Raw genomic sequence first — 11727 nt, 5'->3', positions numbered from 1 at the left:
AACTCTTCCTGTAAAATCAATAAAACATATCAGCACATTAACTCACTTTAATCACCTTAACGAAGCGCTAATGGGACATTCATCGAGCTGGAAAATGAAACTCCAAGACAATCCTTTAAAAATATAACCCACAATACTTTTATTGCCATTAAATGTCACTGACAAAAGTTTACAAAATGATGAGAATCACTCAGATTTGACAGATCGCACATGTGTGCACCCAATTAATGTTAGATTCGTTCCAGCATAAAATAAGAGTTTGGAAAATGAGAAAAGACTAGTTTGTCAGGGATGTTCAGGGATGTTCAGTTTTGCCCCAGTTAGAGGTATGGTATGGCTCAATGATTGTCATGGAAACCATCAGCTGGTTTCAGAGAGAGCTCCAGGTGTTGAGTCTTTCTGTGTTCTCTACACCCTCCTGTGCACCTCTAAAGAAATGACATTCAAGTTCTTGTTTCCCTCAAATTCAAATCAGAACTGACTGATTGAGCGATACCAGTGAAGTTCAAGTTTGACACTGAAGCTGAGATATAGTACGCACACGCACATTATTTTCTTAACATGTATTGGCAAATGAAATAACGGACAGACAAAAAAAAGATAAAGTATACAATGTTCCCATGTTTGAAAAATGGTTATGCATAAATATAGCCCAGGCTGTGGGAACAGTGCAGTAACCTTGGATGTTCAGAGAGCAAATTCATAGTTGAGCATCAGAAATAGGTTACTAGACAGAAGCCACATTTATACCTGGTTCTAACATGCGTCCTTTGTTCTGATCTTTTCCTCATTCTGATTGTGCCCACAGGTGTAGGTGATTCAAAAGACTCATTGTGAACGGATTTTAATCAGATCTTATAAGTGTAAACGAGCAAGATCGGCAAGAGATCAGAACAAGAATGGGACGAGATCAGGAAGAGATCAGAACGAGATCGGGACTTAGGATGTATGCTAGCGGCAGGTATAAACAGGGCTAGGGACACTCACTGCCAGAGTGAGCGATAGATGGCCATGTTTTTGCATTGATCCTATAGGCTTGTTACAGTGTCAACATCACGATAGAGAGACAAACTGTAGAGTGGGAATGCTACTATAGTAGTGTGTTTTGGTCTCTGACACTCAATCCAACCACGTCCCAGATCTGTTTGTGCTATGGTTGTTGCACAAACTGATCTGGGATCAGGCTACTGGCAATCCGCACCCACTAACCGACAGCATTATGAGCTCAGAGACTACAGTATGAGCTGAGAAGGACAATGATAGGTACAGTGTTCTAATCTACTGCATGATCACAAAATGGATGCCACTCTAGGATTTGATTTGATCTTTTCTTTTCTGTGCAAACAAAGCCACCAGCACTTTAAGGCATTCAATCTTGGGCAGCCTTGACGCTTTTAAAAACAACATAAAAAACATCTACATTTCACTTAAAAATATACAATTACATTTTCAAGAAGCAAGTTCGATAATATTGGTTTTCAGCATTAAGACATTACAAAATACAGACAAACATGAAACATAAAACCTAGTAAGAATGACAGTTTTTGCAATCAAGATTCAAGACTGATTTTTTTTTGTACATCATGTAAGAGACGGAATTATTTAGCACCTTTTTCTCTGATAAAAAAAGAATTGTGAGCTGATGGATGCTTGTTTTCAGTGAGTTTTGGTGTTCACCTGTGTGTTTGTGCCCGCATTTATGTGTGTTCTGTAAAAATCCCAAACGTTACCTGTCTGTTGTGGTAACGTTGTTATGTACCATTGAGGTTGTTACAATATGTTTCGTCTCCAGCTATGTTTCTCTATGGGCTGCAGTTGGTTCAGCCATCCAATAAGTTCCCACTACCAGTCAGAATGCCAACTCTCAGAAAAGCTTGAAAATAAAGTTCTGACTAAAGCCGAATCCCTCAGGATGTTTGCTGCGTTTCTAAGCAAAATCTCCCTGATTAAATTCAAAGAGCAGTTTCAGTGCACGATATAAAACTGCAGCACCACTAGTACAATGTCCTGGCAGTCTTTTGGAGAGAGGACTTGAGATAGTAATCACCCCTAACCACTGAACTAGGATCAGAGTACCCTACCCGCGATTCCCACCTTCCATTAGGGAGATAAAACAATATCTGATCCTGGACCAGTGATTAGGGGCGTTCACCTCTACCTCCTCTTCTGTCTCTGAGACACTGGACATGGTTCATGCTAAGGGACAGTGTGGCCCTCTCCTGGCCAGAGGCAGCATTACAACAGCGTTGTATGGTGAGTGGAGGACATGAGTGAAACGCATTGAGGTAACAGAACGCGGGCCGGCAGCACATGCCATCACACCAGAGGGTCCCTGCTTACCGATGGTGATTTACTCCTAGAGTTGTATACTATGCATGATGACCAACTCTCCATTGCTGTTAAACCTGACATGTGTAAATGTTGCAGTCCTTCGTGTGAAGTTTTTTGACAGTACAATACATTAAATGACACAGAATACCGAGTAGGGCGAAGCATGACCTCTATCCCCAGTGTTGTGATTTCACAGAGATTACAGACAGGCGAGAGACTGCTTGGACCACCATTCACCAACACATACCCTTATAACTCTTTTAGCAAATCAGTGGTTCTTACCTTTCCACATCATCATAAGAAGATTGTCCTACACACGCTCAACTCAACAGTAAAATACCCCCCCCCCCCTGCTTTATAGCACATTATTTAGCATTTAAACAATTTTCAGCTTTTTTTGTGCATCTTCTTCCATTTCTACTTCATCCCAGAGGTTCATGGATTCAAAGGCATGAATCGATTCTCGTCAGCCATTTTGTGTGTAAAATCTAAAATGGCAGGGTTTTGTGGTCCAAGCACTGCACACCTTTCTGTAATCTCCTCCACTTGTTCTCCAAGTAGAATACAGATGTAGGATCTTAATTTGATCACTCCTTTGTTGCTGGAAATGTTCCTGCACGGCAGGAAATGCAAACTTGTAGTATATTTGATTGTAGTATATACATTTCCAATTTGAAATTTCAGACTTGATTTGCCCTAACAAAAAAATTATCAACCCCTACAAAAATGCCCATTAATTATAATCTACGTAATAATTCACATTTCCTGTTGCTGTATAATTATTTTCCTGCTGTAGAAAACTGGCTCAAATTAAGATATTACATCTATAGGAGGGGTGGGTCTGGGGTGGGTAGATACAGTAAGGAGGGCAAGGAGGGGTGTGGGTAGTCAGGGAAACAAAATAAAATACTTGACAATTAAAAAGTGGTGGTTGGGCTGGTTGACTCAGTCTTTCAAAGCACCCTACCCCAATTTATTGGATGGTCCTGGGGTTAAGGTCAAAGATCAGAGGGGTCATGATAAGGTTAGTCCAGGGGCGGGAAGGAAGGAGGTTAGGGAGGAGCTCAGTTCAGGTGGATGTGCAGCTTGATGCGCAGGGCGTCTCCTATCTCTCCCAGCAGGTAGTCGCTGTCGTGTTCCTCCTCCAGCTGTCGGAAGCGCCGCGGCCCGAACAGGGGCAGACTAGCGATCTCCAGGCGGTAGGAGCCAGGGGGAGGTGGCTTCCTGCCCAACCTCAGCACGCTCTTCCCATTGTGGCGTTCCAGCAGGCGGAAGTGCTCGTCCTGGTTGCCGTGGGTGATGACGTAGCGCACATGGTGCTCCAGGGGCTCCAGGGCTGGCAGCAGCTCCAGCAGGGGCTCCTTGTTTTGCAGCGAGGCCAGGCTCAGGTTCATGGGGATGGACTCCTGGGTGTCTAGGCTGGCCATGCTCACCTCCTGGGGAGATGAGGGAGGAGAGGGTCAGCACATAGCAACATAACAAAAAACATACACATACACACAACATACACATTTATAACCTGTAGATTTGAGCAGTGAGAGACTTCAAAATAGCAGAAAAAGAGAAGAGGAAAGAGAGTAGCACCTTGAGGTCGTTGTCTCCAGCAGAGTGACGTCTGTGTCGGCCCTTCTTGCCGACGTCTCCGTTGATCTTACATTCGTAGCAGGCCTCTGGAGACAGACTGTCCTCATCATCTCCCTCTGAGCTAAACTGGTCCTGGAAGCCCTGACCTGAAATACAATGACTGGGGAGAGAACAGAAAGAGAGAGAGAAGTCAGGACTCACAGTAGAACTCACAGTAGAACGCACAGTAGAACTCACATTCCTTAACACTAGAGATACTCTTTCTTGTGGAGAAAATAAGTGTGACTGTTTATACAGTGTTGTGTTGTATGAGGTTCCCAGTGGTTCCAAATACATGTTTGTGCTGTGACCAACCTAAAGCTTTTGAAGTCTTTAAGATATTTTTGATTAAAAAAAAATCTTCACCCAATAAGTGAATAAAACCAATGGTTGCAACCAAGACCAAGTTTTGAGCCGTTAACCCAGAATCAGCCACAAGCCACAACCCATTGGGGAATCCCTGGTGTCAGTCAGTCAATGTACGGCTGAGTCTCCCATCCACTCACCCCTGTCCAGCCCTGTAGTAACCTCCAGGACAGCCACACAGGTATCCTCCGTCTGTGTTGGAGCAGCCGAAGCTGCAGGGGTTACTGCCCATGGAACACTCATTGACATCCTGGCACCCACCCCCACCCAGCTCAAAGTCAAAACCGGATGGACACACACACTTAAAGCTGCCCAGGGTGTTGTAGCAGGAGGCCGAGCCACACACAGACACACCCGAACACTCGTTCTCATCTACAGAGAGAAAGAGAGAGAGAAAGATAGATTGATGGGTCAAAATGAGTAAATGACAAGCCTAAGCACGATGTGCACACGGTATCAGATTTAGTTGATCGATGCAGATACTTGGTAAATTAGGTCCTGAATTGAGATTATGACACACAGAGGACAGCTCCTGTGCCTCAATACTGGGCAGTGACATATCTTGTGGCCATATGCACCCCTTGAAGCAAAAAGTGTTTAAGTAAGTGACTGGTCTTGTGACTGGTGTGTGTCTGTCCCACTCACCCACACACTGGTTCCACTGGTAGTGTTGCACATAGCCCTGAGGACAGCCACAGCGGAAACCTCCCATCATGTTCTGACAGCCATGCTGACAGCGATGGTTACTACCACACTCATCCACATCTGAAGGAGAGGTCACAGACATGGGGAAGTTAGACATTCCATAAGGCATTTTGGGTTACATCTTGCAAAAGTTGGTGGAGTGTATGTGTGTGTGTTTATGGCGGGGAGTGTGTGTGAGTGTGCTTATGGCGGGGAGTGTGTGTGTCTGCTTATGGTGGGGAGTGTGTGTGAGTGTGCTTATGGCGGGGAGTGTGTGTGAGTGTGCTTATGGCGGGGAGTGTATGTGTCTGCTTATGGCGGGGAGTGTGTGAGTGTGCATATGGCGGGGAGTGTGTATGAGTGTGCATATGGCGGGGAGTGTGTGTGAGTGTGCTTATGGCGGGGAGTGTGTGTGTCTGCTTATGGCGGGGAGTGTGTGAGTGTGCATATGGCGGGGAGTGTGTATGAGTGTGCATATGGCGGGGAGTGTGTGAGTGTGCTTATGGCGGGGAGTGTGTGTGAGTGTGCTTATGGCGGGGAGTGTGTGTGAGTGTGCTTATGGCGGGGAGTGTGTGTGAGTGTGCTTATGGCGGGGAGTATATGTGTCTGTTTATGGCTGGGAGTGTGTGAGTGTGCTTATGGCTGGGAGTGTGTGTGAGTGTGCTTATGGCGGGGAGTATATGTGTCTGCTTATGGCTGGGAGTGTGTGAGTGTGCTTATGGCTGGGAGTGTGTGTGAGTGTGCTTATGGCGGGGAGTGTGTGTGAGTGTGCTTATGGCTGGGAGTGTGTGTGAGTGTGCTTATGGCGGGGAGTATATGTGTCTGCTTATGGCTGGGAGTGTGTGTGAGTGTGCTTATGGCGGGGAGTGTGTGTGTCTGCTTATGGCGGGGAGTGTGTGAGTGTGCTTATGGCGGGGAGTGTGTGTGTCTGCTTATGGCAGGGAGTGTGTGAGTGTGCTTATGGCGGGGAGTGTGTGTGAGTGTGCTTATGGCGGGGAGTGTGTGTGTCTGCTTATGGCGGGGAGTATATGTGTCTGCTTATGGCTGGGAGTGTGTGAGTGTGCTTATGGCGGGGAGTGTGTGTGTGTCTGCTTATGGCTGGGAGTATATGTGTCTGCTTATGGCTGGGAGTGTGTGAGTGTGCTTATGGCGGGGAGTGTGTGTGTCTGCTTATGGCGGGGAGTGTGTGAGTGTGCTTATGGCGGGGAGTGTGTGTGTCTGCTTATGGCAGGGAGTGTGTGAGTGTGCTTATGGCGGGGAGTGTGTGTGTCTGCTTATGGCGGGGAGTATATGTGTCTGCTTATGGCGGGGAGTGTGTGTGTCAGCTTATGGCGGGGAGTGTGTGTGTCTGCTTATGGCGGGGAGTGTGTGTGTCTGCTTATGGCGGGGAGTGTGTGTGTCTGCTTATGGCGGGCAGTGTGTGTGTCTGCTTATGGCGGGCAGTGTGTGTGTCTGCTTATGGTGGGGAGTGTATGTGTCTGCTTATGGCGGGGAGTGTGTGTGTCTGCTTATGGCGGGGAGTGTGTGTGTCTGCTTATGGCGGGGAGTGTGTGTGTCTGCTTATGGCGGGGAGTGTGTGTGTCTGCTTATGGCGGGGAGTGTGTGTGTCTGCTTATGGCGGGGAGTGTGTGTGTCTGCTTATGGCCGGGAGTGTGTGTGTCTGCTTATGGCCGGGAGTGTGTGTGTCTGCTTATGGCGGGGAGTGTGTGTGTCTGCTTATGGCGGGGAGTGTGTGGTCTGCTTATGGCGGGGAGTGTGTGTGTCTGCTTATGGCGGGGAGTGTATGTGTCTGCTTATGGCGGGGAGTATATGTGTCTGCTTATGGCGGGGAGTGTGTGAGTGTGCTTATGGCGGGGAGTGTGTGTGAGTGTGCTTATGGCGGGGAGTGTGTGTGTCTGCTTATGGCGGGGAGTGTGTGAGTGTGCTTATGGCGGGGAGTGTGTGTGAGTGTGCTTATGGCGGGGAGTGTGTGTGTCTGCTTATGGCGGGGAGTGTGTGAGTGTGCTTATGGCGGGGAGTGTGTGTGTCTGCTTATGGCGGGGAGTGTGTGTGTCTGCTTATGGCGGGGAGTGTGTGTGTCTGCTTATGGCGGGGAGTGTGTGTGAGTGTGCTTATGGCGGGGAGTGTGTGTGTCTGCTTATGGCGGGGAGTGTGTGTGAGTGTGCTTATGGCGGGGAGTGTGTGTGTCTGCTTATGGCGGGGAGTGTGTGTGAGTGTGCTTATGGCGGGGAGTGTGTGTGTCTGCTTATGGCGGGGAGTGTGTGTGAGTGTGCTTATGGCGGGGAGTGTGTGTGTCTGCTTATGGCGGGGAGTGTGTGTGAGTGTGCTTATGGCGGGGAGTGTGTGTGTCTGCTTATGGCGGGGAGTGTGTGATTGTGTGCTTATGGCAGGGATTGTGTGTGTCTGTTTATGGCGGGGAGTGTGTGTGTCTGCTTATGGCGGGGAGTGTGTGAGTGTGTGCTTATGGCGGGGAGTGTGTGTGTCTGCTTATGGCAGGGAGTGTGTGAGTGTGTGCTTATGGCAGGGAGTGTGTGTGTGTGTCTGCATGCGTGCTTGTGTGTTGGATCCTTACCTTCACACTCCAGGCCAGTAGTGTCCAGAGAAAAGCCTTTCCCACAGTCACAGTTGAAGCTGCCGGGAGTGTTGACACAGGAGGCTCTGGAGCCACACACACTGTTCTGCCCATTACACTCATTGTTGTCTACGAGAGATGAAGATACACATTCATGAAATTTCATTCAAAAAAATGTTTGGGTTCAAATTAGGTGCAAGTGAGGTGATTAGGGGAACTACCAGCTCTAAGTCTAAGGGTTCTTTAACTTTTCTAGGTAGTAGAATTGTCCTAAACAAAGTGTATCTTGTTCATGGCTTGTTCACCGTAAGGTTGCAAGTTCAAATCCCTGAGCTGACAAGGTACAAATCTGTCGTTCTACCCCTGAACAGGCAGTTAACCCACTGTTCCCAGGCCGTCATTGAAAATAAGAATTTGTTCTTAACTGACTTGCCTGGTTAAATAAAGGTAAATTAAATAAAAATACTCACCAATGCAGGCGGTCTGGTGCTGGGTGAAACCTGCAGGACACTTGCATGTAAACCCTCCGATGGTGTTGACACACAGGAACTGACAGTTGTGCTGCTTGGTGGAACACTCATCCAGATCTGGAATTGAGGGGTAAAAATATGGATGTTGCGAGCCTACCAGACGAGCTGAATGTCTTATATGCTCGCTTCATGAAAAGCAACACCGAACCATGCATTAGAGCACCAACTGCCCTGGATGACTGTGTGATCCCGCTCTCCGTAGCCGACCTTTAAAGAGGTCAACATTCACAAGGCCGTAGGGCCAGACGGAATACCAGGATGTGTACTCTGACCAGCTGGCAAGTGTCTTCACTAACATTTTCCCTGAGTAATAACTTAACACCAAAGCCCCTGTGCCCAAGAACACCAAGGTAACCTGTTTAAATGACTATCACCTCGTAACATTCACATCTATAGCCATGAAATGCTTTGACAGGCTGGTCATGGCTCACATCAACACCATCATCCCAGACACCCTGGACCCACTCCAATCTGCATACCACCCCAACAGATCCACAGATGACGCAATCTTTACTCCACTCCACCCTGCCCTCTCCCACCTGGACAAGGGGAACACCTATGTGAGATTGCTGTTCATTGACTACAGCTCAGTGTTCAACACCATAGTGCCCTCCAACCTCATCACTAAGCTCAGGTCCCTAGGACTGAACACATCCCCCTGCAACTGGATCCTGGACATCCTGAACAAAGATTTGGCATGGGCCAACAGATCTTCAAAAAGTTATACCGCGGCACCATTGAGAGCATCTTGACTGGCTGCATCACCGTTTGGTATGGCAACTGCTTGGCGTCCGACTGATAGGCGCTACAGATGGTAGTGCGTACGGCCCAGTACATCACTGGGGCCAAGCTCCCTGCCATCCAGGACCTCTATAGCAGGCTCCAGCCAACCAAGTCATAGACTTTCTGCTACCGCACGGCAAGCGGTACCGATGCATCAAGTCTAGAACCAACATGACCCTGAACAGCTTCTACCTTTTCTAGTGTTAGCATTTTTCTATTATTTCAATTTTTTCTCTCTACATTTTTTAAAAATGTATTTTATTTTACCTTTATTTAACCAGATAGGCAAGTTGAGAACAAGTTCTCATTTACAATGGCAACCTGGCCAAGATAAAGCAAAGCAGTTCGACACATACAACAACACAGTTACACATGGAGTAAAACAAACATACAGTCAATAATACAGTAGAAAAATAAGTCTATATCCTATATGAGCAAATGAGGTGAAATACGGGAGGTAAAGGCAAAAAAAAAGGCCATCGTGGCGAAGTAAATACAATATAGCAAGTAAAACACTGGAATGGTAGATTTGCAGTGTAAGAATGTGCAAAGTAGAAATAGAAATAATGGGGTGCAAAGGAGCAAAATAAACAAATAAATAAATAAATACAGTAGGGGAAGAGGTAATTGTTTGGGCTAAATTATAGATGGGCTATGTTCAGGTGCAGTAATCTGTGAGCTGCTCTGACAGCTGGTGCTTAAAGCTAGTGAGGGAGATAAGTGTTTCCAGTTTCAGAGATTTTTGTAGTTCGTTCCAGTCATTGGCAGCAGAGAACTGGAAGGAGAGGCGGCCAAAGGAAGAATTGGTTTTGGGGGTGACCAGAGAGATATACCTGCTGGAGCACGTGCTACAGGTGGGTGCTGCTATGGTGACCAGCGAGCTGAGATAAGGGGGACTTTACCTAGCAGGGTCTTGTAGATGGCCTGGAGCCAGTGGGTTTGGCGACGAGTATGAAGTGAGGGCTAGCCAACGAGAGAGCGTACAGGGGCTTTGGGGGCTTTGGTGACCAAACGGATGGCACTGTGATAGACTGCATCCAATTTATTGAGTAGAGTGTTGGAGGCTATTTTGTAAATGACATCGCCGAATTCGAGGATTGGTAGGATGGTCAGTTTTCGAGGATTGGTAGGATGGTCACACATACCCTCGTAAAATTGAGGGTATGTGTGGCAGTATGAGTGAAGGATGCTTTGTTGTGAAATAGTAAGCCAATTCTAGATTTAACTTTGGATTGGAGATGTTTGATGTGAGTCTGGAAGGAGAGTTTACAGTCTAACCAGACACCTAGGTATTTGTAGTCCACATATTCTAAGTCCGAACCGTTCAGAGTAGTGATGCTGGACGGGCGGGCAGGTGCAGGCAGTGATTGGTTGTAGAGCATGCATTTAGTTTTACTTGTATTTAAGAGCAGTTCGAGGCCACGAAAGGAGAGTTGTATGGCACTTAAGCTCGTCTGGAGGGTTGTTACCACAGTGTTCAAAGAAGGGCCAGAAGTACAGAATGGTGTCGTCTGCGTAGAGGTGGATCAGAGACTCACCAGCAGCAAGAGCGACATCATTGATGTATACAGAGAAGAGAGTCGGCTCAAGAATTGAACTCTGTGGCACACTCATAGAGACTGTCAGAGGTCCGGACAACAGGCCCTCCGATTTGACACACTGAACTATATCAGAGAAGTAGGTGGTGAACCAGGCGAGGCAGTCATTTGAGAAACCAAGGCTATCGAGTCTGCCGATGAGGATGTGGTGATTGACAGAGTCGAAAGCCTTGGCCAGGTCAATGAATACGGCTGCACAGTATTGTTTCTTATCGATGGTGGTTCAGATATTGAATCTGTTCGTTCACTTGGCTTTCAAAGACCTTAGAAAGGCAGGGTAGGATAGATATAGGTCTGTAGCAGTTTGGGTCAAGAGTGTCCCCCCCTTTGAAAAGGGGGATGACCGCAGCTGCTTTCCAATCTTTGGGAATCTCAGACGACACGAAAGAGAGGTTGAACAGGCTAGTAAAAGGGGGTTGCAACAATTTCGGCAGATCATTTTAGAAATAAAGGGTCCAGATTGTCTAGTCCGGCTGATTTGTAGGGGTCCAGATGTTGCAGCTCTTTCAGAACATCAGCTGACTGGATTAGGGAGAAGGAGAAATGGGGAAAGCTTGGGCGAGTTGCTGTGGGGGGTACAGTGCTGTTGACCGGGGTAGGGGTAGCCAGGTGGAAAGCATGGCCAGCCGTAGAAAAATGCTTATTGAAATTCTCAATTGGTGGTGACAGTGTTTCCTAGCCTCAGTGCAGTGGGCAGCTGGGAGGAGGTGTTCTTATTCTCCATGGACTTTACAGTGTCCCAGAACTTTTTTGAGTTTGTGCAGGAAGCAAATTTCTGCTTGAAAAAGCTTGCCTTTTCTAACTGCCTGTGTATATTTGTTTCTAACTTCCCTGACATTGTTGACAAAGGGCCCGTAAGTAAGCATTTCACTGTTAGTCTACACCTGTTGTTTAAGAAGCATGTGACAAATAATATTTGATTTGATTTGACCCACCTTTGCAGGTCTTTCCGTCAGGCTGCAGAGTGTATCCTCTGGGGCAGGAGCACAGGTAGCTGCCCTCTGTGTTCTTACACAGGAAGTTACAGGGCCTGGGAGATGCGGAACACTCATCCATATCTAAAAAAAGAACAGGAAACAGTAATAAGTAATATGATCAAAATGAGGGCCATGTCTACCCCGAGGCAGGATGGTTTGGTCCAAGGCCCAGTAAGAGAGAGAGAGATGGGTCATACCAATGCAGGAGGTGCCGGTGAAGTCGGTGGTATAACCCACGTTGCAGTGGCAGCGGAACGATCCGA

At 47.2% G+C, this 11727-nt stretch overlaps 1 protein-coding gene across 3 annotated transcripts in view; it reads right to left on the bottom strand.

The window, feature by feature from the left end:
- Positions 1-114: 114 nt before the first annotated feature.
- The window catches only part of fbn2b (fibrillin 2b), a 119604-nt gene continuing 107991 nt past the window's right edge, over positions 115-11727 (bottom strand). For all 3 annotated transcript variants that reach the window (XM_031822601.1, XM_031822600.1, XM_031822602.1), the window contains exons 57-64: positions 11662-11727; positions 11423-11545; positions 8047-8163; positions 7577-7705; positions 4966-5085; positions 4461-4692; positions 3916-4075; positions 115-3767 (exon numbers count right to left, since the gene is read on the bottom strand). The exon at positions 11662-11727 is cut by the window's right edge and continues 60 nt beyond it. In XM_031822601.1, coding sequence (XP_031678461.1) covers positions 3396-3767; positions 3916-4075; positions 4461-4692; positions 4966-5085; positions 7577-7705; positions 8047-8163; positions 11423-11545; positions 11662-11727 — 1319 coding nt within the window. In that variant the 3' untranslated portion in view covers positions 115-3395. The remainder of the gene's footprint in view (positions 3768-3915; positions 4076-4460; positions 4693-4965; positions 5086-7576; positions 7706-8046; positions 8164-11422; positions 11546-11661) is intronic.

This window comes from Oncorhynchus kisutch, linkage group LG4 (assembly GCF_002021735.2).
Source record: "Oncorhynchus kisutch isolate 150728-3 linkage group LG4, Okis_V2, whole genome shotgun sequence".
NCBI classification, from domain to species: Eukaryota; Metazoa; Chordata; class Actinopteri; order Salmoniformes; family Salmonidae; genus Oncorhynchus; species Oncorhynchus kisutch.
Note: the sequence above shows the minus strand (reverse complement) of the source record. Positions and strands in the feature narration are given on the sequence as shown.